Genomic DNA, 25,922 nt, shown 5'->3' with positions numbered 1-25,922 from the left:
CCTTCGGGGCACGAACTGATACGGGCAAGGTTCGCCTTTCTCCTCACGCTTTACGCTTCATCCCTACGGCCTCCGCCGCACCCAGCCCACCACTAACAGCGCCCCTGAGTCGTTCCTCCCTTTGCTCTGCTTCTTCTCAGGTGCCCTGTGAGGGAGAGGCTTTCCCGCCTCTGTGAGAGCCCTCTCAGCTCCCTCCCGGGGGGGCGCCAGAGCTGAAGGGGGCGGCTTCAGAGGCGCTGGTCGATCACGGCCAGCCAGAGGCTTTCGCAGCTAATGAACCTCATCTGCACCACAGCCTTTAAGCTTGAGCCGTAACGTCGCTAATTAATCCGAGTTAATTAGTAAATTTGTACCCGACGACCCAGGAACAAAGCAATCACAGAGCGCTTGTCTCCTTTAAGTCAGCTGTCAATCGGGTGGGAGGTGCCCCTTGATATCGCCTAGTTTTTGCCGTGTTTTTAGTTAATCTGGATTAAAAACAAAAACACTTGGGTGCCTGTTTTTCCTGAGCTCGGTAAGGATAACGTGGGGCTACACAGGCTCACCTGCCTACCTGCTGGCCTCAAACAGGCGCGGGGGGGGGGGGCTGCCGGCGGCGGGGAACCGGCAGACCCTTGCAGCAGCTTCCCCGGGGGGGAAGCAGGTGCTTGCTACACAGAGACATAGGAAAGGCCGAGTGAATCATTGTTTATTTTTCACCTTCTGCTGGGTATTCCTCCACCTCGCTAATGTAACGTTTACTCTGGGTTATCTCTCATTTTTCTGGTTCTTTCCCTGCTTACACTTCCAGTTTTCTCCCTCCACCGGCGCAATGTCAGGTCTGAACGAGGGATGGAAAATCTTCGTGTGTGACTCTAAGAGCAACGCCTACGTTGAAAGAAGCGAAATAGAGACTTTGCAAAGAAACGCCGAAATTAACTAACGTAATCCTCGTACGTGAGGTGTGGCATGCCTGCAGCCCTTCGGCAGCCGCCGCTCCTCCAGCCTTTCACAGCCCACCCGCTGGCAGCGGCGCCTGGCAGACTGAGAACGGCCCGAGGGGGAACACGGATTTTAGTTACCTATCCAGAGCCGGGGGAAACTGTGACATTGTTAGATAAAGAATATTGTTTTATATGACTACAAGGTAGCAGTTATGGATAAAACGAGGAAGGCTATTGGGGTATCTGCCCCTTCCTTTCCAGAAGGAGAAATCATTAGAGACTTTCTGGAATGTTATACAGGTTTTCAGAAAGTGCTTTCTGTAGTATCATCTATTTGACATGTATCAGAAGAAATTATTTTTTCAAATAGATGTATTTATTTATAAAATAATCTTTTATGTGAAATTGACATCTTGCTACCTCTTTCAAGCAGGGACACAGCAGCTGCATGTTCTGTCTCTGTCACTTAAACTCGAATGGACTTACATGACTTGGATCAAAAATATCCAAGAAATGTAACAAGTTTTAATTGCGGCATTTAATGCAATACACAGAAGCATCACACGAAAAAGCGTGATTTAACAAAAAGACTCACCACCAGAAAAAAAAAATCCCACCCAAACAAAACCCCAACTAAAGCCTGAGAACACTGCTTCTAAACAAATAAAATGAGATAAGACGGTATGCAATACACACGCTGCGCTCAGCATTTCCTTCCCATCTAAAAAATACCCCTGCACCTCCCACCTCGCCCCACAAGCCTTTCCTCACCCTTTGCTACTGATTCCCTAAGAGCTGTTTCACTGTACGGGACAGTGGACGTCTCCCACGTAGTCCTAGCCTTTTGCTACTCTAAATCCAACGAGCATCTTTAGGACTGGTGTTTATCAGCTCATCAAAATGGAGTTCCACTGTTAAAGCACACTCCTTTCGAAGGAGGTGGACTTTGTCAGAAAGGGTTGAAGTAACCGAAGCTTTAAGATCTGGCAAAACGTCCTATTTTCCCAAGGGAACAGTTAAAGGATGCCAATAATCGAGCAATTACATGATTTCTTTCTTAACAGCGGAGACCTTATTTTCACAGAATTAACTGACTTTTTCATGGTGGTATCATTACCAAGCCCTTTTAAAATTACCGGTCTGACAAACGCATACATATTTAAAATACAAAACGAGCCTGGAGAAATAACGCCAGTTGTTTTTTACTTCTGTATTTATGAGATGGTAATTACTTAGTGTGCGTTTACCAGGAGATGTAGGGTTCAGGATTGTGTGTCCCCCCCCCATCCTCAAACTCTGGGCACGCACCCGCACCTACGACGGCGCTGGCGGAGGAGAGGACGGCGGCAGTAATGGCACGGGGAACTCAGAATCGAGACGAATAGCTCTGCCTTTCACATACCGTTTTTCTTGCTCGTGCTTTATTCTGGCACTCCAATAGTTGTATTTAGCTTTATTCACACACAGCGGTATGGAGAAGCAAGGGAGCTGCCCAAAATCATCATTGTGTTTCCATTACGTTTAACTTCATACAAAATTAGGAAAACCGCGCTTCTTCATTACTCCTCACATTTATTTTAGATAAGCTATAGGTCAATGTATGAAGGTGATTTGCTACTATGAGGACAACATCATTAATTACAACTGATAAACCCTCATACATAGCAATGCAGTCAGGTGCTTAGGAAACAATTTTAACTAGGTATTCAGAAAAAGAAATACCTTTCCTTGAAATAGGGAACCTTGTGAATGATGAAGTAATTTAAATCGTCATATACACAAAACACAGTATTTGTTAATTTTTTTTTTCCCCAGGAATAAAGCAATGATAGCTGATTCTAGAGAGTGTCTATCGAAAATTCAAAATCCATACCTCCAGGGACTGAGAGCAACAAAACCCGTTTAAAATCTCGTCAGTACCATTTCACTTCAGTACGTTCGGGAATCGCCGACATTTCAACTTCTTTCATAATACGACCTTACAACAGGTAGTATCACAGCTTGTAAGTTTAGTTTAATGTAAGTACATATGATACCACCCACGACATTAAGATATCAAGATGCGGGTTTTAGGTAAAATCTTAGGTAAAATGCTTCTGAAAAGAGAAAGGGCGTTGAGGTAAAACACCTCGGCGGTTGCGAGGTCCCAGCCGTAGATCGGAGCTGGCACGGGGCGTTCTCCCCCCCCGAGCGAACAGAGCGGGTGGGGGACCGCCGGACACAGCCACCCAGGGCGCCGCTGCCTACCTTCTGCTTAGGAAACTGACGCTGCTACTCATATGAAAACATCTATTAAAAAATGCCAGCAAATATACTGCTTTTCTCCAAAGTGGTTCACGCCGGCAGCTAAATATTTATTACGTTCTCAACTGAAATTATTCAGCAGGGAGGAGGCGGGAGCTGCCGGCCGCTTGCTGCCGGGGCCCAGCCGCTCGGGCCGGGGCCCCAGGGTTCCCGCAGCTCCCTCACTCACAGGGCAGGGCAGGGCAGGGCACAGCTGCGGTGCGGTCTCCGCACGGTACCAGGGCACCGCCAGCCGCATAACGGCACGCACTGAGCTACACGGCTCAGGGCGGCACCGGGCACCGCGGGGCGGGCCGCGCAATCGGCGTCGGCGGCACCGGCCCCGCCTCCGGCGGCGCCCGCGTTGTCGTCATCAACCAGCGCCCGGGCCCCCGGAGTTGCTTACGCAGGTGGGTTGGCGGTGGCCGGGGGTTTTCGGGTTCCTCTCTTTGCAGCCGGTGGTCGCCTTGGCTTGTGGGGGGTGTGGCTGTGGTGAGCAGGGGAAGGGTCGCCCCAACCTTGTAGGCTTTTCTTTTGTGTAAAAGCACCGCGGGGCTGTGGGGTGGTCCCGGTGCGGAACTGGGCTGCCTAGGGCCGCGGGGGCGGTGGGCTGTGAGAAGGGCCGCCCGCCCGCCCGGCTCCTCCGTCGCGGGGCGGGAAGGGGCGGGTTTGCCTTTCACAAGTACGTGTGGCGCCCCGGGCAGGAGTAGCGCGGCCGGTGCTCCGATGTGGTAACGGTTGCGCGCTGGTGCACGTTGGTGCATCTGTGTGCCTCTTGGCCCTGTCAGATTGGCAGTTACTTACAGTTGTAGGGTACGCGAAGGCTGTCTAAACCATGGCACCTCCCTGCAAAATACATAGCTGTAGAGCACTGCTGTCTTTAGCAGTAGTATTACTTTGCTGTATGAGCAGCACCAATTCAAGTCATTTAGTTGCATCTGTGGTCCTCTGTCGTGATTTAACACCAGCTGGCAACTAGGCCCCATAAAACTGCATCCCCAGTGGGATGGGGGAGAGAATTAGAAGAGTAAAAGTGAGAAAACTCACAAAGTAGGTTGGATAAAGACAGCAAAGCAAGGAATTCGTTTACCATTTCCCATGGGCAGGCAGGTGTTAAGCCATCTCCAGGAAAGCAGGGCTCCATCACCTGTAAGAGTTACTTGGGAAGACAAATGCCATCACTTTGAATGTGTGTCCCCCTTCCTCTTTCTTCCCCAGCTCTATATGCTGAGCATGATGTTGTACGGTATGGAATATCCCTTTGATCAGTTGGGTCAGCTGTCCTGGCTGTGTCCCTTCCCAACTTCCTTTGCTCCCTAGCCTCCTCACTGGTGGGGCGGTGTGAGAAGCAGAAAAGGCCTTGACTCTGTGTAAGCCCTGCTCAGCAGTAACTAAAACATCTCTGTTATCAGCACTGTTTCCAGCACAAATCCAAAACATAACACATACTAGCTACTGTGAAGAAAATTAACTCTATCCCAGCCAAAATGAGCACATCCTCCTTAGTTCAGCTGTTTTGGAAGGCACTGCTGTTTTCAAGTGCTAATAGGTGACTGCTTATATTTTACAATAATGTACTGACACAAAAAGACTTTAACATGGATTAAGATGCTGCTATGGTTATGATAGAGCAAAACCTTATTTAAAAGATGTGGAATTTAGTGAATTATCTCCAGTTTTCTCCAATGGAGTGGCATATTGAGGGCTTTAACAAGGTGATTTGTCAAGTGCTGGTCAGACTCTCTTAAACAAAGGATGAACTGTTTTTGTCAAGCCTATCTTTCTGTTTCCAAGACCCTAGTTTTCCTAGTTGAATTTATACTGAAACAAACTCTGAAAATAGGGAAACAATCCTTACTGTAATATTAAACAAAAGCATCTGAGAGTCATGCTCATAAAGAAGCATCATGAATGCTATTTGCTGGCATAAGGGTTTGTGTATGCCTTGAAAAATGAATTAAAAAAGAAAGCTGGTTTGCATGTTCGGTGTTTTTTGTTTAGGACATGGATTCACAGAAGGATGTGCAGCCTCCAAAGCAGCAGCCAATGATTTACATTTGTGGAGGTAAAGAGAAGACATCAGTGAATTTTTTTACTTGTTATTTGAGACTCAGTGTTTTAATAATGAAGACTGTGTAATCATTGCACTGAAGTGTACATAAATACAAGTGTGGATCCTGATGTTCTTTAAAGCTTTACATACTGATGGTACCACATATACAGGTTATATATGGATAGCCACGTGGAAGTGATTCATTAGAGCTTGTCTTGCTGTTTGGAAGGTCTCCATCTCTAGAGGATGCTTTCTCTGTGTCTGCTTGTGGTGCAGATAGTGGACCTTCTACTTAGTGCATCGCAGAGAATTTATTTTTTTTAGAATGCTATATGGTCAGTCAGCTTTTTTTGAAGTGCAGTAGTCAAATTCTCTCTTACATGTAGATAAGTCAGCAACTTAAAAATTTTAAAAATTGGTGATTTTCAATTGTCATTTCAGGAATATCTGAACTATTTTGTTTTAAGAAAGTAAACTTGGGTCTTTTGGGGGCTGAGCTGAAGTTTTCATTAGTAGACAGTCTAGTTGTATTAAGAGCGGAATGTAATCTGTGCAATAAGAATTTGGTGAGTTTAGCAAGATCCTGCCTGACCTTAATAGAAGGTAAATTTGCTTTTTTTTTTTTTGTCACAGTATCTTGATATCATTCAGCTTTTCATACAAATTCACTACAGTTATTTTCTGTTGTTTGCCACATCTTGCAATTTGACTATTGTGACTTTTGAAAGTTATCTGTGTGTTAACAATTCTGATTTTGTTTACCCACTCCATCACATCAGAATGTCATACAGAAAATGAGATAAAAGCAAGAGATCCTATCAGATGCAGAGAATGTGGCTACAGAATAATGTACAAGAAGAGGACAAAAAGATGTATCCTTTTACACGTGCACTTAAGCTGTGAATAGAGACAAGCCATATAAGGGAAACGGAAGAGAAGATTTGAGTAATTGTAAGAATCCTTCAAGGCTAAAAATCAAGACAGTAGAGCAGAGTGTTATAGGAAAGTCTCTGAAGCGTGATTGGGCACCTTGTTTTCTTTCCTGGCGCTTTCTCTTTTGGTTTTTTTTTTCATTTTCTATGCAAGATATAATAAGCTATGATAGTCTGCTGGGTGACATACTGTGCATTGTTGATATTATTCAGCCTTTTAATAAAAGTGTTGTAGGGTTCATTAAAGATGAAAGATGAGTTTGGAAATGCTTTATGTAGTTAGTTGCGACTTTAGACTTAGACAGTCTGTCTTCTCCTCCCCCCCAGCTCCGAGTCTTTTTTCAACTACATTTTTTTCTTTAACTGCACTAACCTAGTGGTGGTTTTTGATGCCCGATGATGTTTGCTGAAGACACAGTGACTTCATGATGCAGTTTAATCTTGCTGATAACTTTGCTCTGTAAATCCATTTCTGTACAAATGCATACTCTTATTTGTGTTTTAAGATATTGACATATTAAAGTTTACTGTGATACTAAATTTTGTCTATATTGTCTTCCAGCAGTAGATTTCTAAAGCTGTTGTTTAAATTGTAGTTAGAGTATATGATAGTTTTTTCAGGTTCAGTGGTAACTTCAGTGAGTTAACCTTGTTTTCATTACTCTCAACTTTACACTTTAACTTTGTTAAATGTTCTTTGGACTGCTGTGAATTGCATAAAATCACTGGTTTGAGTGAATTCCTCTGTTGCGGACGAAGTGCCAGAAAAATCATCTCTCAGAAGAGGGCAGGAGGCAAGGTAAACATTAAGAAGCAGTGTGTAAACAAATTTCCAAAGTGCTTCTTGATTTTGTTGTACCTCAAGGAATGAATTAGATCTGTGCTATAAAGCTAATCTGGGTAGTGTTCCAAAACTAAAATAGCACCTTGTTTTGCTTTTCAGGTGACTTCTCAGAGGTCTGTAATAAAAAGACCAAAGTGGTTTTATATTGATGGTCCAAAACTTTTTGCATCCATCTGTCTGGGATGTGTATTAAGTAATAATAAAATATCCTTATCATTGAAGTGTACTACAAGAAACTGCTGGATTGTGTCTGATGCTTATGTAACCTCCTTAAGTGCTTCCAATTCTCAATTTTGATGGTGTTAATGATGCTATTAATGTGAAGTGTTCAACTGTTACCAATGTAGTAAGGTGTCTTTGTTACGGACTGCATGACTGTGTACTGGCTCATAAATGAACTGCAGTGGGTCGTTTCAGGGGGTAAAAAAGCACTTACCAGATTTTGTTTTGAGGCTGTTTGGTTAAGATTTTCTTAAGTATCTTAGCTGTTCAGGCATTTCTTGCCTAGGTTTTTCCCTGGAAGCCAGATACACTCACGTAAAAATGTTATCATTTATACTGCGCAGTTGCTACCAGTTTGCTGACCAGCCTGCACCACAGAAACAAGGGGGCCGCTGCCGTGGCTGCTCAGAGGGGCGAGCTCAAGGGCCGCCCGCTAGAGAAGACAGTGCCAACGCCACAGGAGCTGCGGTGGGGGTCAGGGCTGGGCAGCTGGGGCGCTTCCTTCGACCGGAGAGCTGCGGGGAAGAGCAGCTGCTGCTGCCGGGAGGGGGCGGGGGCCCGGGCCCGGGCCTGCCTCAGCGAGCGCCGCCGGGGCCTGCCGCGCTGGCGGGCCGTGGCGTTGTGGAGACCGGTGTTGGGAGGGGAGTGGTGGTTCGAAGCTGAATGAAATGCTCCGTTGAAAGCGAACGGGTGATGTTTTACTAAACCTGTATTTCTGCCCCCGTCGCCCCGCTCAGCCCTGACCTAGGGGCTCCGCTCCCGCCCGGCGGAGGAAGGAGGGGGGCGGCAGCGCGGCCTCCGCCACAGCCCAGCTGCGCATGCGCGGCGGCCGGCGGAGCCCAGCGACGGGTGGCGGCTGCACCATGGCGGCACCGGGGCACCGGGCAGGTGGGTGTTGCAGTCCGGGCCGTCGCGTCGGTGTGTCTGCCGGCGCTGGGGAGCCTTGTACGGGGGTCACCGGGGAAGACAGCCCCGTGTGCGCGCCGCCGCTCGCCCGGGCGCGGCCGCCATGTTGTACATAGCAACAGTTGCTAGGCTGGGGCTGCCCGCGCCCCGGCCGCGCCGTGAGGGGAGCCTTCGGTGGCCTTGGGAAGGTAAATTCCTGGCTCCGCGGCGTGAAAGTTGTGTTGTAGTAGAGCTGCGCCCTGCGCAACCGAGGTGTGGTGTCCGGTTCCTAACGCCTCTGGAAACACCGGCACGGGAGGAAAGGTTGCAGGTTTGTGATGTTTTTTGCGTTTTACCCCTAATTATTTCCTGTATTCGTCTCTTTCCGTGCATGTTGTGTCTTTTCCTGTCCTGAAACCGTTACATTTTGGGGGCAGAATCCTATCCTTATGTAATACCTAATTATAACTAGTAATTATTTAAGTGATACTGTATTGTAAACATTTTTGTGCGACTGCAGGCTAATATGTGTAACTATGCTAGATGTTAGAACACAGTTATTTTAGTCAGGTTTATATTCATACATAGTTGTTAACACATATGAGCTAGCTGCTCTTACTGTACTTGTTTACTGCTTTAAGCACTATATAACATGAGGGGAGAATTTCTGCTCCATAGAGCTTGGAATCAAAATAGAAAAAGATGCAGGTGAGCAGGTCAAAGGTACAGGGAGGCTGGAAGTGCCCAGTCTGAACACCTCACGTCATCACTTACAGACTTACTGGAAAAGATGCAGGTTTAGTACAGTAATAATAGAAATGTAATAATATGTATACAATATATATGTATATCTAACACCCAATATAATATATAGTAACATAAATAATCAGAGGCCCAGAAAATGCAGTTAGTGAGGAAAGACAATTGGATTTATTTTGGCTACAGAGAAGCCAAAGGTTATCATTCCATTAGATACACTGAGTTGGGTAACATCTACGCTCTGAAAAAAATAGAGAGTCCTGCATCATCTTCTCGTTCATCCCCACCACAGTACCATATTGTGTTTAAAGAAAAATAGAGAATGCGGTAGGCAAAAATTGGCAATTTCTTTTTAAGCAGTCTGACTGCTTGCACAAGCAATAGAGCTGTACGTAGCCTTTTTCCAAAGTGTACTTTTTTCAGTAAACCTCTGTCAAGAAGTTTGTGTGATCAGGTGTTCAAATTTGAAATTTCTCTTTTGTGGCTGTAGGTCTGCTTGCATAACAGAGTTGGTTATTCCTTAAATTAATAAGCGTTGCTTCAAAATAGAACTAAGTGCCTATAGAATCACTGTATTTTTTCCTTTTAATAGGTATGGGTGATGAGTCAGTACCATTTTGGCTGGACCAAGGAACCACTAAAACGTTTCAAATACCTATCGGTCATCTGGACTACAAGTTCATTGAAAAATGCACAGATGTTAAACACCTGGAAAAGATTCTTAGGGTGTTAAGGTAAACATTGTATTTTCTTACCTTCATTACCAATTTATATTCCTGTTCTGTTAAATTTGAAGGAACTCTTACCTAAATACTCTACTTGCCTTGAACCTCTTTGTGACTTTCTAATTTAAAAATTAAAATATGAAGTAATCATGTTAAAAGTCTCCAAATGATAACGCTAGAAAATCTAAGTCCTGTTCTAACCACCCAAAAGGTTTGAGTAACTCAATGCCAGGTTTTTCTTAAATGCTGCTGCTGGGTTTTGGTTCTGTCATGAAGTCATCTTGTGTAACTGTGGTAATTTCAGATGCCGTGCCTGTTTAACTTTTGCTGAATATGACAGAAGCATTTTTTTATGAGCACTATGATAGTATTTGTGAATTGTCTGTGGCCATTGGAAAGTGATTGAAGGTTAACTCACTGGAATTTTCTGATCAAAACGTTGTTAAGTGATAGTGGAATTAAAATGTAACAGGAAAACAGTCCTCTGCAGTCACTGTGGTGACTACACCTGGAGAGATATGTGGAGGACACAGTGCAGTTTAATTCTTTTTTGTAACTTTTATATCTTTGCATTTTAAAGGTCTGGTGAAGAGGGATGTTATCCTGAACTTACATTGTTTTGTGAAAAGCGTATTGAGCATTTAGATCCAAGGAGCAGAGCTCTGAGAAAAGATAAGCCTGCAGCCACAGCTTCTGATTTCACAGCTGAAGAATGGGAAACAATTAATGATGAACTGATGGTACAGTATAACTCTAATTTATAATGGTCAGTAATATAATCACTTTGATGTATCAATCTTCCTTTTGTGCCTAAGTAGAATGTAATTATTTGATTAAATGAGGAAATGATAAAAGAATTATGTTGGGGGTTTTAAAATTTTCTTGAATTAATGCCACTGAATCTTTAATGCCCATTTTAACTGTGGGTTTTTTTAGATTTTTATTAAAAAAAATACAGTTGGTTTTTGTCTTAATTGCTTTTCCCCATTAAGAACAGTGCATTACAGGGAGAGTTGTTAGGGTCATTGTAGGCTATGAAGTCTGTCTGCTTTCCTGCTTTAAGGTACAGATATTTATTTATTTTCAGAGCTGGGTGACAGAAATGTATGAAGATGATAAGAAACCACAGTTCCCAAGAGCAGACACACTGCATGAAAAACAAGATAAATTGCCTCCTATTCGTTGTTCCAGCAGCTGTCTTCCTGCTAATCAGGTATCTCCAGTCTTCTAATGTATGTTAATTACATGTATTTCTAAAATTAGGAAGTTTTATATGCACAAATTTCTAGTCATTGAGTCTTTCTTAGTAGATTTATTTTTTAACCAGAAAATAAAACCCTTGTAGTTCCCTTGCAAGAGACCAATGCTTAAACAAAAGTGCCTCCTTAGTACTAGCATGTGTCCTGTAATAATGTTTTAATTCTGATCAAGAATTCATTTCTGGATCAAATCTCCTTAAACACCCTTTTATGTTCTTTGATTCATATTTCAAAGTAGTGTTTAAGCATATGAACTAGGTTCCTTTCAGATGAAATGATGCCAGGAGATTTCCTGTAGCTGCCAGTAGGCTTTTGTTCCATGAGCTCAGACAGGAACTAGTCCAAAATAAATACCGTGAAACACATACAGTGTGGATGTTGGAGACCCTCTGCACTGTTTCACTCTATAGCCACTTCTTCATTGGGTTCTACTGCACACATGTAGCTTTTGATTCCCCTTATTTTATACCTTAAGTTGGTATTCCAGCTTTAGCCATAAAGCATACCTAACAAATCTTCAGAACTACAGAATAAAAGGTTACATTTTTTCCTAGGTATTGGGTTTCTCATGTTTTTTTTTTCATTTATCTGCCTGCCATCTGTTTCGTCTGTGAGCAGCTTTTCTTACTCGTACTAAATGCAGTCTGTAGGAGGGACTGGTAGAAAAGTAGGTGTGGGATGGCATGTTTGTGAATTGTCCGATGTTATCATAGGTGGGTTCGGTCTGATTCTCACTATTTTTCTTTAGAATTGTGGCACTGTTACAACAGATTAACTGAAGGATTTACCTTTTTGGAAGTGTGGAAGTGAGAAATGTTATGAACGGATCCTTACAGGTCTTGTGATATTTCTTACTAATTGTTAATACGGCAGATTTTATTGGAATAATTGGATATTGGTAAATACCTGATTCATGTTCCCATGTTGTCAGAAACTACTTTTTGTCAGCTGGTACTTCAAGATCAGACCAAGACATTTGGGATAATAAGGCATTCTCTGTTATGTGGTATACAAAGAGGCTGGGTATTTCAGTGTAACGCTTTGTAAGTGGTTAGTATTGTGACCAAGGCGTGCTTTTGAGTTGGTTTTTGGGGGTTTGGTTGGTTTTTTTTTTAATTAATCTGTCCTCTTTCACATTTTGCAATGCGTGTTCCTCTTAACTATACTGTTTTGCTGAGATGTAGAGTGCCACTGTAGCTTTACTCTTGATTTATGTCTTGTGTGTTTCCTAGAGCAGGAAATGGTAAATAAATTATCATGTGAACTCAGTGGATCCAGATCAGAATATAAGCCTAAAATGGTGGAATGTGGCTTGAAATCTAGGATACACAGTTTTCCTAAAGAGTATGTGTTCTCCATTCAAAGACAAAATATTTATTCAGAAATTTTTTTTCTATTTTAAAAAATGCAACAGTCTTCAGGTCAAGTTTTTATCACTTTTTTTCTCCATACAATGTTTAGGTGTTAGCATTATTACCCAGGAAACCTAAATATAGCCTTATGCCTTATCCGTGGTATGTGATTTCCATTCCTTTTGTCCAAGCAGATGGCCTTTGAAGTGAATTGTAACCTGTCCTGGAAGAGAGAAGGGGGGCTTGAAAATGAGTGTTAGAATTCAGTCTTTTTACGTAGCAGTGCAGTTATACCACTACTAGACCATTACTGAATAAAAAGAATGTTTCTGTAGTATACACTAGATTTATACCTGTAATACGAAATCTCAAAAAAATCAGAATAATATACTTAAACAAGTGTTATTTCTTTCTTGCTGATAAAGCTATGTGCGATCTTACAAGTTTTAAACATGTTTAGCTGATCAGCTAAAACTATAATTATTTTTTGCACTGGCGTCACATAATTTTGTAGCATATTATCACCTATGAAGTTGGCATGATAAGTTTCTCCTCTCTGCTAGAAGGAAATCCAAAACCACTTCCATAATTTTACATTTTTATTTGATTAAAGACTCTTCAGATGCATAAAAAGTTCAGTAACTTTAATGAAACCAGTTGTGGAAATCCTTATTGACCCTAAAAGAGTGGATTTCACCAATGGGTACAAGTTTGGTGCATTTGTGATACAATTTTCATGCTGATACTAAATGTAGGTACAGTTTCAATTCACTACTAATAGCTTATAATTCTATGTGGTGTTTTTATTTATTTATGTGGTGTGGAATCATGGGGAAGATTTTGCATAAAGTTCATTCTTTTTCTATCCATTTTTGGAATATTTCCCTCTTTAACACAATATGAAAGTTTCTGTCTTAGACCCCTGTCTTTCTTTCAGGACAGACTGCTCAGGACTGTGAGGTTATGTCTATACCACAAAATAAAAAGAGGACTGGAGAGAGCTTCAGTTTTTCTGTTCTTAACTGCCCACATTGCTTAATTATTATTTTTGATGCCTCACTTTCCAGGACAGAACTAAAGCATGGGTTTAAAGATACTCACTTCCAAAATACTGTATTGATGGCGTTTCAGCAGAGTTAGGTTCCTTTGCCAAACTCAGTTTCCTATTCCAGAAAGATTTCTGTCCTCAGATACCTCCTCATGCTACAGTCCAGGGCATGCAACACACATTCCAAGTTTTATGTTATAAACATCCATTGTGATACTGCCTATATAGACTTCATGTTATTTTGGATACTCTGAACTAAAAAAGAATACTGGTTAGCTGGCACAGAATAGAATGTCTTAGACCATCACACAGGGCCAAGAGGAGAACCAATGCCAAATTTTGTATCACCTGAAGTCAGTCTGCTTTGATCTTTGGTCCAGAAGTTGTTCGCTGGGCTTGTAACCTTGTGGGACCCATGCGTTGTGAGTTCTGGCAAGAAAAATGACTTGGGCAGACTTTACATACCCACATACCGCCCAGTTCCACAGCATGCAAACATACCTTTTTCATTAAAGCCACTTGGATAAGATGCTCTGAAATATTACTGATTGAGAAATTACTGACTCTGCTGGATCTGCAACTTATTTTCAAAGGTCCCCAGAATATGAGACCTGGAATTTTAAAAACTGTGCATTTTTGAATCAATGGTTCTGCCTTATTCCTTAAAAGGGCATGCTGTAGTTCTCTCCCTAAATTAAAGTTGCATTAGTGTAAATACCTTGAATTTTCTTCTGAGTGTGTCACTGGTTTTGTGGTTATTTAAGTTAAGAACTTCTGGTTTGAAAAAAAAATTGATATTTTTTATATTAGTAAGTTTGTAATATATACCAGGACACATACATAATAACTGATGTTTCAGGAAGCCATGTTTGGGAGTTACCTCCTCCAAACATGTACTAATCCCTAAATGTATCAGTCAGTTTGTCTATCTTCTTGAAAGACTGAGAACATTAAGAGTAATTCTAAAGTTATATGCTATAAAAGTTTGTGTAACCTAACATTATAGGTCGTCAGAAGTGTTTACAGGAAGGGGGTCACATTTGCATAATGTAAATTGAGGTGTTTACATCCAACTGCAGAAGTATTTCCTTGTTACGGTGTCACCACTGGTAAAGCTAGTGTAAGAGGTTGCAGCTTGTTTCTTTGGTCCAGTTTATCACGTGCTTGGTTGAACTGGTACAGATATTCAGGGATTGTACTGTAATCTCGTATCAAATGGTTTGTTTGCACCCAGAAAATTGTAAATCTGCAACTTTACACTTAACATTGGTTGAACTGTCTGATGGATTGCAAGGTAAGAGGAGGGCTCAACAGCCAGGGCAGACCAGATGGGAACTGGCTGTTCTACTGTGGAATGCTCGTTTGCAGCCACACCTTGCTATTAAGTATCATTGAAGTCAATGAACAAGGAGGGACATATCAGAAATATGTCTGATGACAGAGGTAGAAGAGATGCCAAAGGTTCCGTTTGTGTAGGAGGTGGGTTGTGATGCAAGTCAGTTGAATGTGTGGTTGGGACTGATTGTTGCAGGAAGGTCCTAAGGATAAATTTTAGGTAAGGCAAACCTTAATGATGGAGCTTGTCTAAAAGCTAGAATGAGTGTAAATCATCTTGGGAGTTAGCTTGAGTATGAAACAGTCAAAAGAAGTCCAGGCAGTGTTTTGAAGTCAGACATTTATAAGCTTGTTGTGAGGGGTCCGGGGACTTTGAAAATCTGTGCCATTGCATTCTCTTGGGAATTGCAAGCTTAAAACAAAATTACCGATTCAATCTCAGCATCCAACACCTCATCACAAGGCTGGGTTTTCCCAAGACCTTAGCACAGGTTCTCTGAGTTGCTGTGTTGAAAGAATTGGAAGATGGCAGCACAAGATACTAATTAGGAAGAGCAGTCTCCTATCTGAAAGTTTATTCGGTGCCTCTGTGACATTTAACAGGGCAGTAGAGAGAGTGTGAGACTGAAGAGCTCCTCAGAATACAATGATATGTGAAATATATGAAGATTCTTTTTAGAGCAAGATGAATTAAGTAGTCAAGGCTATGCTGAAATTAGTCATGCATAGTGTTAGTTACTAGGAATATGTATTGCTGAAACAAAACAAAAAGCCTGTGAATTCCTGCTTTAAAAATTGTCTTACAGTCTGTTTCTCTTTCAGAACAAAAAATTACAAAACAAACAAAGAAACAAGAAAAACATACCACGGGATTACTGTGAATGGGACAAGTATGTTAAATCCATTACATTTAGGTTTTTATTAAATCTTACATATTTGTTTAATAATGGAATGTGGTGGTTTTTTAAAGTGTTTTCCAGAAATACAGCATTACGGTAAACGTTTCAGGGAATTCTAACACTTGGGTGAAACTTAGGTTTTTCATAGTAAATGTTCTGTTAAAATGCAAATAATGCAGTGTGGTGCTAACAGCTGAGACCAAGTCAATCTATACTTTTGTACAAGCTGCATGAAAGACAGCAAGTCAGCAGAAAATAGAAATAAAAGTGATTTTGTTTCAGATTTCATTTTTCCTTTCAATATCTAGGATATAAAATCTATGGAGTTACATAAAAATAAGGAATTACAATTATCTTAATTTATCCTTTTTTTGAAAGCACTTCTAGGGTTATTTAACATGGGCTTATAAATTTTATGTTCTGTGTATCTCAAGCCACAATTCTCAATTAAAAACACGACTGATGAATCCTTATTTCTGCACTGAGCCCTACCGACCTCAAAGAATGAGCTTGAGGCAGGTGCATCAGTTTGCTCAGATGCAATTACACATAATTAGAGGTTTAGACAGTAACTGAATATTTCTAGAGTGGATGGAGCCCTGATGCAAAGACACACTCTGCATCATGTAGTGGTGGCATGTTACCCTCCCAAGTTATGTGACAGATTGATGCCCCCAAATCATTGAACATGGAAGGGGAAATACATGTATTTCTGTGTGTTGCGTAGTAGCAGCATCTCTCTAGCTCCTGAAATCTGGAATGTGATGCTGTAGAACCAGAGCGAGGACACGTAAGTTTCCAGTGCAGTAGATGGGGAGCTAAATCTAGAGACTGTGGGGTTTGGGTAATGTAATTCTTAGAATGCTTCGCTCTACCCAAAACCCTTACAAAAACCCTGTCTGCATAAGATGCTGTTATTACAAACAGTTGTGCATATTAGTTATTTTCATGCATGGGTGTTTCAGAAATGGGGGCCTTCCTACTCAAATGTGAACAAAATAAGTTATCAGAACAACTTCTGCAACAATTTATTCTTTCATCCCCCTTTCCACTGTATCCTTTGAAGTAACCATTTGGGGATTTTGTTTACAGTTTTATATACTCTATCTTAAAGTGCTTTAGCATGCTGATAATACTATGGTTTGTGAATTTTCCCATGTAATGTATTTATTTTGGATTATATGAGTATACAGAAACAGAAATTATTTGAAACAAGTTTTCTGGTTTGAAGCACGTCATGTTTTCAAAACATCTTTGGGTTAGTTTCAAAACCTTCAAAATATTGTTTATGCAATTTCTGGACAAAATGTTTCACTTCATATTTGAAAAACACTTAATTTGAAATGTGGTTAACTTTATCATAAAAAGGTAAAAGCAAGTTAGCAAAAGGTCAGAATCAAAATGGAGAACAACTAGTCTTGCCTGAAAATGTTTTGAATTGGATAAATTTTCAAAATTGTGTGTCTATTTCAGATAGAATTCATTCATATTGTCAAGATTATTGTGGAAAACAAAGGCTGTTTATTTTTCATTGTCTTACACAGAAAAGCAGTGAATTTAGTGTTTCCAGATAGAGTAATGACCAATTCCTACACTATTTGTTTTATAGGAGTGTGGTGACAATATTTATTTGATATAAATTCCTAAACACTGTTTTGAAAAGCAGCTTTAGCGTAGCTTGGAAGTGTCTGAGACACCTTGGAAGTGTCTGAGACTATTTTGAAATCTTTCTTGTTTACCATATTAATTGTATTGAAGCTGTTTCATAGGTATTTTGGTAAAGGTTAATGGAAATGTTTGATAGGGCTGGAACTGAGCTGCCTCATAGTGTTGCTTAAGTTTTGCCTGTCTTTTCTGGGGAGATGGTGAGGAGGTGATGCAGACATTTTTCTTGGTTTGGTTTGTTTGGTTTTAACCAGAAGGGAGGAGGAAGAGGAGAGGTAAAATATAAGCAGGAGAAGCACACAAAAAAACCCAAAACACCACCACAAGGAAAGGAGATAAGACTAAACATCTTTTTCCTAGCTAGTCATGGGTAATTGAACACAACCTTTATTTCTCTTTTCCTTTAGTTTATAATGGAAACTTTTCTATTAGTAGAGGAGTCTTCATACACAGCATTACTGAATTTGTGATTTTTATTAATTTTAGGTTCGATGTAGAAAAGGAATGTTCTAAAATTGATGAAGGCTGTGAAGAAAGTAACTCAAAAGCAAGATTCTTTAGTAGGCCACGTCTACCTATAATTGAAAAGAAAATAGATGTAACTGGTAATGTCTTAGAAACATACTTTTTCTTTAATGGTAATACTGTGTAGTAGACTGTGAATGCAAACTGAAGAAGCGTATTATAGAGTCAAAAGTGTCTTTATCTATTTTTCAGGCCCTAAAGATTCTAAAAGTTATTACAAGGCCAACTGATCTTAGAGACATATTTGAAAAAAACTAGTCTTGGTGTTAATAATTTAAAATAATTATGTTGTGTTTAGGTTGAGAGCCCTAGGTGGTAAAGAAGTGAAGCATACATCTGCTATTATAAACCCATGGTAGAGGTTAGCCAGCCACTTTCTGTCTTGCACTCTGAATTGTATGCCTATCAGAATAATTTAGGTTTTTATTATAGAAAACAAAATATATATATATATATGTATCTTTTAGTAAGCCATGTTATTTGAAAAAAATAATATACAGATTATTACATTCAAAGTATTTTAGCTGACAGTGTTTTGATTGCACCTATGCGAGTTGTTTATTGTTCTGTATATAATTTTTTCCTAGGCATGACAAAGAAAGAGAAGATTTTTATTGCTACTCGTGAAAGAGAAAAGGGCAATGAAGCCTTTGCCACTGGTGATTATGTGGAGGCAGTGACATATTACACTCGGTGAGTAAACACTATTGTGTTCTGTTATTTCAATGACTATTACTTGTGAATATTTTTAGAGCAGTGTAAATAAAGCAACTTCTTACTGAAGCAACTAGTGACAATTAGATTATTTTCAAAAGGGCAAAAAGATTTGACAGAAAAATACTTAAAGCACTGTTGCATCCTGATACTAATTTTTATTTATCAGGAAGAGAAGTGGCTAGAGAGTGACAGGATGCAATCTGCAGGTGTCACAAGCTCCATCAGATTGAGATTCAAGGGCAAGTTTGCAAAAATAAAAGGATAAGCAGTGAATTGAGAAACTGAATTATTTTAAAAATAATTCTAATTAATGATATCAGTAGGATTATCTCAATTATTAGTAAGTAAAATTGATATTCTAGATATATAAAAGTCCCTCTTCTTAGGAGAAAGAAAAAACCAGTGTGCAGCTTCATCATAACACTGTTATTGGTGGCAGTCTAGAAAATAATTGTATAAACACAAAAATAAAAAAAAAAAAAGGATAAAAAGAAAAACGAGAGAGCCTCTTACAGGTTGTGTGCCTTATTTAGTGCTCCGTGGTCTACGTTCAGACTTTTGCTTTATTTGTATAAATAGAGGTTGTTGCTACAGGACCTCTGTTGTATCTGTTTCAAAAGTACAAAAGTTGAAGGTGAATGGAATTGAGAACAACAGGAAGGGAAGGGTAACATTTCAGTTAAGGTATTTTTTGAATGCTACCTTGGCAGAACTAGGGCTTTTTCTCTACCTTTTTCACAGTGTTCAAAGATGATGTCATTTATACAAACCAGGATTTTTGGGAGACCAGCATTTGTTTCTCATTTGCACGTTACCCATCTCGAGACACTAGAGGTCTGACTTGCAAAAGTGCTCACTGCTCACACATTAAACTAACATTAAAAAACCCTCAATTTCTTAATGGAAGAATTCTTAATTGAAAATAAATAAGTTAAACATGTTTAACTTCATGCCTTGAAGTTATAAGGACTTTAAAAAAACTCACAGATCCTGGAAGTGTCAAAGTTATCACTTAGAAATTGAAAGCATCCTGGGGAGCCTTGGGGTATTAATTACCAGTGCAAACTGAGGGTAATGGTACGGCACTATGGTAAGGTGAAATATTAAGATAATTCATGGGCTATGATATTATAGTGGGATATCCTAAAAAAAAAATTATGAGAAAGTTAATGCATCTGTGGTCAGTGCAGTCAAGTGTGGAGAAAATAATGAATAGGAATAAATTGTGTGCTACAGTAATAAAATAGATATTGAATAGATAAAACTTTAGGAAGCACCTAAAGCACTGTCCTTGAACAAGGCAGGGTTTTGTAGAACAGCTTATGAAAATTTACCTGGAGATTGTTCATGTGTGTACGTGCACAAATGTATGCATAGTGCACAGGCTGTTTAAACTGAGGCATTTGTGGTAGTGGTGTTTTGGGTTTATTTTTCTTGAATTGCAGCCTTAACATCTTTCTTGGTTTTTTTAATACGTGGACGTGAATGTAAAAAACATCCATTGCTGTATTTCATATACAATAAATAAAATGGAAATCCATACTATAAAAATAAGTAAAAATCTCTGCTTTGGGGGCATAAATAAGGTATTAATTAGTAAGGATGGGCAGAATCTTTCCTAATGGAGAGTCTTTTCTTATTTGACCCCCGTGAGGCATTGTAGTACACCTTCTGAAACATATGATACTGACATTGCATGCTGTTCTAGCTGGGCACTTTTATAATACCATTAAGAATTCCTATTTTCTTACATTTAGAAATTTTTAAATAAAACATATATTGGAGTGAATTGGTAATATTCTGAAGGGGTTATTTGTATGTGGCTAAAATAGAAAAAGACTAGAGTTCTGTATAAAAAGAACCACAGGGTACAGTTATTCACTGTCTTGTGATGAGGCCTCCTGTTCTAAGGTGAACGTAGAGAATACTTTCCATTTTACAAAAAACCAAACCTCTCTTCTTTCTAAAGAGAGTCAAAACTTTTGCAGAGGCCATGCTCTGACATAATTCTATTGTACTGATGTGATTGTAAAATAAATGGGTCTTGCCTGTTTTTCTGCGTACCTCTAGTGAAATCACTGTGCTTACTAATTTCATTTACACTGCAGAATCATACGATAGTTTAGGTTGCAAGGGAATGATATTTTGGGCAAATTGCCTATCAAAGTAGGGCCAAGTTAGATTAGGTTACTCACTCAGGGCTTTGTTCAATTAAGTTTTTAATATCTCCATCCTTGGAGATATCAGAACCTCTCTGGGTAGCCTGTTGCAGTATCTACCTACTCCTCCAGTAAATTTTCCTAAGATGTCATCAGAAATTCCCTTTTTGCAAGTTGTGTCTCTTGCCTTCTGTCCTATCAGTGTGCACTTCTGAGAAGGGTATGTGGCTCTGTCTTCTTGATACCTTCCCATTAAGTAATTGAAAACAGCTACAAGACCTCCCCTGACCCTTCACTCTGGCTGAACAAACCTAGTTACCTTAGACTCTCCTCGTAAGTATTGCATGTACTGCAGTCCCCTACGTATCCCGGTGGCATGCAGGACTCACTGCAGTCTGTTCGTGCCTTTTGTGTACAGCAGAGCCCCAGACTGCACGCAGGCATTCCACTTGCCTCTCATAGGTGCTGAAGAGACGGGAAGAATCACTTCTGCTGACTTGGCTACAGTCTTGATAATATGGCCCAGCATGCAGTATGTCACCTTTGCCTTGAGAGCACACTGTTAACTCCTGTTCATTTTGTTGTCCACCAGAGCCCTCAGGTCCTTTCCTGCAAAGCTGCTTTCTAGCTAGTTGGCACCCAGCCTGTACTGTTGCTGGAGTTACTCTGTTTCAGGAGCAGGGGTTTGTACTTGCCTTTTTTGAACTTCCTGAGAAGTCTGCCAGCCCATTCCTCTGGCCTGTTAAGGTCCTTTTGACTGGACTTCTGCTGTCCAGTGTATTATTGACTGTTTCTCCTCAGCTTTGTATCATTGACAAACTTTCTGGGGGGTGTCTTCTATTCCGTCTTATACCCCCTGATAAAGATGTTTAAAAATATTGATCCCAAATGCAGGCCATTAGTAACTGGACACCGGTTGGACTTTATGTGGCTCAGTTATTTGAGCCCAGCAGCCTAGTTAGTTTTCTGTCTGCCTTACTGTCAACCTATCTAGTCCATGTTTTACCTGTTTGGCTGGAAGAATACTGTGGGACATCATGTCAGAGGCTTTGTTACAGTCAAGGTAAGCAACATCCTCTGTTCTTCCTTCCTTCACTGAGCCAGTAAGCAAAGCAAGCTATCAGGCAGGTCTTGGCGTAGTTTGCCCTTGGTAAAATCTATGCTATCTGTTGCCAGTCACCTTTTTATCCTTTATATGCCTGGACAGGAATTCAGGAAGGCTTACTTTGTAATCTTTCTGAGAACTGAGGTTAGATTGACCAGCCTGTAGTTCACCAGGTCCTTCACCTTGCTGTTCTTGAAGATACATGTGACATTTGCCTTTACCAGTCACCAGGAACCTCTCCCAATCACCATGACTTTTCGAAGATGATATAGAGCAGTCTTGTAGTAATGTTGGCCAGTTTTCCGAACACCCCATTCGGAACTCATGTATATCCAATGTATTGTTTCCTAACTTTATCTTCCAGTGTTATGGGTACTGCTTCCCTCCTACAGAATCTGCCCCTAGACTCGATGAAGCCTGACAGCAAACCTTACCAATGAAGATGAGGCAAAGAAACTGGAAAAAACTCAAACTTTTCCATGTCCTTTCTCTCTAGTTCCTCTGCTGCATTGACCAGTGGTCCCACAGTTTCCTTAATCTTTGTTTTGCTGCTGATAGATGGGGGGGTGGGGTGGGGGGGAACCAGCCAAAAATGTTTCTTGTTGCTTTTTGTGTCCCTTTTCTAGTTTCAACCTCAGCTGAGCTTTTGCTTTCTTAATTCCATCACTTGCACTTAGCCAGTGTCTCTACATTCCTTCTGGGTAGCCTATAACCACTGCCACCTGTCAAGAGTTCTCTGGTCATCCCTTGTTCTGTGCTTGCTTGACTTCCTGTACTTTGGAAAGGATCATTCTTGTGCTTTGAGGCAGCTGTCCTTAGATCAGCTCTTGGCACTCTTTGCCCTACTGGGCATTCTTCCTGTAATCCTGCCAAGCAGATTCCTCAACAGGCCAAAATCTTGCCTTCTGAAGTCCAGGGCTAGTGTCCATTTCTAGTGTTCATTTTGCTTATTTCTCTCAGAATCTTAAACTCTACAATCTCATGGTTGCTGCAGCCAAGGCTGTCATCAACTTTTGCATTCACAACTAGTGCTTGATTGTGAATAATAATTCCAGCAGAGCATTCCCCCTCATCAACTTGTTGCCCTCAATCTGCTCCAGAAATGTCATAGAATTCTGGTGCCTTGTCATTTTGCGCTTCTAGAAGATACCAGGGTAGTTCAGATCCCCCATGGGAACCAAAGCCTGTAAGTATGAGGATTTCTCTGGCTGCCTGAAGAAGAATTCTGCTTACTCTTCATGAAGCAGCCTGAAACAGATGCTTACCATGATACCGTCTTGTCAGTCTGACCTCTTACTCTTACCCTTACCCACCAGCTCTCTTGACTGGCTTGTCACTCTCTTGCCTGTTCCAAGACAAACCTTAACACATTTAATAGCTGCATAGACTAGAAGGCATCTCCTCCTCCTCACCTTCCTAGTCTTTCTAAAGGGCCTGCATGCATCTATCACAGCTCTCCAGCCACACGTGTTGTCCTGCTATATCTCTGTTATCCCACTGAGATCATAGCTGCGTAGACCTTTTATTCTTCTGTTTCCCATGCTTTGTGCATTTGTGTACGAGCCCTTGAGATTGTCCTCCAGCTGTGCTTTTTTCAGAAGGGAAGTGTGAGTCTCTTCCAGTGTGCTGTCCCCCTGGCACTTCCATATTGCCCTCTCTTCCCAGTGAACACAGTTTAGAGTTCTTCTTGCTAGATTAGCAAGGGTGTTAGCAAAGATTCTCTTGCACCACTTTGTCATATGCATCCCAGTTGTCCTTATTCCTCAGAGATGATCCTGTTGTTATAGAAGCTAAAGCCCTACCTACAGTACCAGCTACCCAGCCAGACACTGACCTGGACAGTTCACCCACTGCTACCTGAGTCTTTCTGTTTTATAAGCAAGATCAAGGAGAAGCTCGTGTAGCCTCCTGTACTCTTTAGCATAACCTTCAGAGCTCTGTAGTTACTCTTGATACTCTCAAAGGTTTCATTTGGCAGTTTCATTTGAGTCTATGTGAATGGCAGCAAGAGGTCATAGTTCAAGTAACAGATGAGTCAATCACATCTTCACTGCAACATCTCAGATCTGAGCCAGCAACAGACCTCTGAAGATGGTAAATCTGCTTGGTGGATGGTTGCCTCTGGTCTCGCAGGAACAAGTTTCCAACCACTATTGTGGTTATACTATCAGTATTCATATTGTTGTAATGCTGTTTTCAGCTTCCAATAATGAAGTGTTTCTACATTCAGGTTTTCTAACTACGAGCCTACCTTGGTCAATATTCCCTTTTTTCAGGAGTATATCAGTAATACCCACTGCAGCTGCATATAATAACAAAGCTCAAGCAGAAATCAAACTTCAGGACTGGGACAGTGCTTTGCAGGATTGTGAGAAGGTACTAGACATGGAACCTGGCAATGTAAAAGGTAAAGTAGAATACAAACTTGCCCTTCTATGTATTATTTTATTTCTAGCAAATTAAATAGTACGTACCTATTCATGTTGTTAGTTGACTAAACTGAGCTTTAGATCAAGTCCAAACACAAATAAGGGAACAGAGTAGCTCCCCAAACTAACTTTAAAAGTATTTTTGGGATCAGGGAAGTTTTACGCAGTTTGTCCTGTTGTCTGTAATGGGTATCCTTATGTGGTAGCATGGGGCTAACTCTAGTTGTTCATGTGATGACTGTAAGCCCTCTTGTATTCATGCAATGCATTGTTTCCGTAATACCCACACTGAAGTGTTAATTGCCTTAAAAGTGATATGAAAACAATGGAAGTTGCTGATTTAATCCTTTCTGAAGGCAAGAGCTTGAATGTAGCTAACTGTATTTGCATGGGAGGAGGGGAAGAATTGGAACAGGATGAAAAGATGTTTCACAATTCATGATCACTGTCTTAAAGAGTGTCATGTGAAATTGCATTGTTAAAAATGATGAAGAGAATAGTTACTACTAGTACAGTCATTATGAAATAAATGCAGAATTTTAAAAACCTATTTTGCACTTAATATAGCTAGAAAAAATAGTGTCTTTTTATCCACTTTATGCTTTTAATACAGAAATAATACACTTTCTTCCTCCTTTGTAGCTTTAATGCGCCGTGCCACAGTACACAATCAGCTGCAGAATTACCAGACAGCTATGGAGGATCTGACCAAAGTATTATGTGTTGAACCAGAAAATGCTGCAGCTAAGGTAAAGATAAATCAGTCGAATATGACTATAAAGAGGTTGTATGCAGTTGTGTAGCATAAAGTGAGTACAGTTTATATTGTTTGATTTGAATATGAGTTTTGAGGACACAGTCAATCTACTATGCCAATGATCAGTTTCCCAAGACCACGTAGGTGCATGACTGTGGTGGAAATTAGGTATTTAATGTGACCAGATCTTCTGTTTGTTATTTAATTGAGAGAACTTGTAGGCACTCAAGTCTTCTCTGTTAACATAATGTAGGTGTCTAAATAAAATTTTGCTGCTGAACCTGCTTACACTTACTAGCTAGCGTCAGCTGATCAAAGTTACTCAGGATTTTTTCTCAAAAGATCCATTGGGGATAGGTGTATTTAAGTTTGATGCACTATTTACAAGAAAAATTCAAAAGAGATGCCAAGGTTTTATTGTTGTGGTGAAGTTAACCCAAAAGGAGAGGACTTGGGATCTATCCTCACCTCAGTGTGATGTTAGAAATAATTTCTCACCTCCAGGCTAGAATGAGAAACGTTTCATACCTTCTAATGAATCTGGACCCTTCTTAGCAAATTTTGGATCTAAGAAAGCTGGGTGCTTTCTTTGGAAACTTAAGGTCAGAATGTGGTCCTTGTACTACTATTACTTAAGCTATTTAGGAGAGGATTGGTTAGTGTCCTAAATTCATTGGTATCTTCTTTAGGGGTGTTTTGTGGCTTAGAAACCAGTCCTTGCATTTGGTCTCTACATGTCCTGAGAGTCTACAGTACTAGGCAGTTCTATACTAAATTGCTCTTTGTTAATTAGTAGTCCATCATAACCCTCCAATTTTTTTTTAATATGACTTCTGGATGCTGTGCAATTGCCTCATCACCTGAATTCTCTTCAGCTCTTGTTGGCACATTCTGAGCTGCTAGCAGCTTGCTTGATTGCTACTTCTTTCTGTAGAGTTATTTGAGCACTGCTATTGCTTGCACCAGTGAGAGAGGTCCAAGCCTGTTAAGTCAAATTCGCTACATGAACATTCATCCCTTTCAGGGTGTTCTTGGAGCTCAATTCC

The 25,922-nt window shown here is 40.6% G+C and overlaps 2 protein-coding genes across 5 annotated transcripts in view; both read left to right on the top strand.

The window, feature by feature from the left end:
* Positions 1–3,519: 3,519 nt before the first annotated feature.
* On the top strand, positions 3,520–6,731 carry POLR2K (RNA polymerase II, I and III subunit K). Of its 2 annotated transcripts, none has more exons than XM_037381825.1 (4): positions 3,520–3,616; positions 5,208–5,271; positions 6,039–6,131; positions 6,569–6,731. In XM_037381825.1, the coding sequence occupies exons 2-4, from the start codon at positions 5,211–5,213 to the stop codon at positions 6,589–6,591; spliced, it is 177 nt and encodes a 58-aa protein (XP_037237722.1). In that variant the 5' UTR covers positions 3,520–3,616; positions 5,208–5,210; the 3' UTR covers positions 6,592–6,731. The 2 variants fall into 2 exon arrangements, with proteins under 2 accessions (XP_037237722.1, XP_037237723.1); XM_037381826.1 differs by lacking the exon at positions 3,520–3,616 and adding an exon at positions 3,636–3,698.
* A 1,335-nt stretch (positions 6,732–8,066) lies between these two features.
* SPAG1 (sperm associated antigen 1) overlaps positions 8,067–25,922 on the top strand; it is a 45,188-nt gene continuing 27,332 nt past the window's right edge. For 2 of the 3 annotated variants that reach the window (XM_037378944.1, XM_037378945.1), the window contains exons 1-9: positions 8,067–8,145; positions 9,494–9,635; positions 10,207–10,366; positions 10,714–10,839; positions 15,443–15,510; positions 17,671–17,789; positions 18,297–18,402; positions 23,967–24,097; positions 24,762–24,868. In XM_037378944.1, the coding sequence (XP_037234841.1) occupies positions 8,076–8,145; positions 9,494–9,635; positions 10,207–10,366; positions 10,714–10,839; positions 15,443–15,510; positions 17,671–17,789; positions 18,297–18,402; positions 23,967–24,097; positions 24,762–24,868 (1,029 nt within the window). In that variant the 5' untranslated portion in view covers positions 8,067–8,075. The remainder of the gene's footprint in view (positions 8,146–9,493; positions 9,636–10,206; positions 10,367–10,713; positions 10,840–15,442; positions 15,511–17,670; positions 17,790–18,296; positions 18,403–23,966; positions 24,098–24,761; positions 24,869–25,922) is intronic. The other variant, XM_037378943.1, reaches the window with a different exon arrangement.

This window comes from Falco rusticolus, chromosome 3 (genome assembly GCF_015220075.1).
Source record: "Falco rusticolus isolate bFalRus1 chromosome 3, bFalRus1.pri, whole genome shotgun sequence".
Lineage (NCBI taxonomy): Eukaryota > Metazoa > Chordata > Aves > Falconiformes > Falconidae > Falco > Falco rusticolus.
Note: the sequence above shows the minus strand (reverse complement) of the source record. Positions and strands in the feature narration are given on the sequence as shown.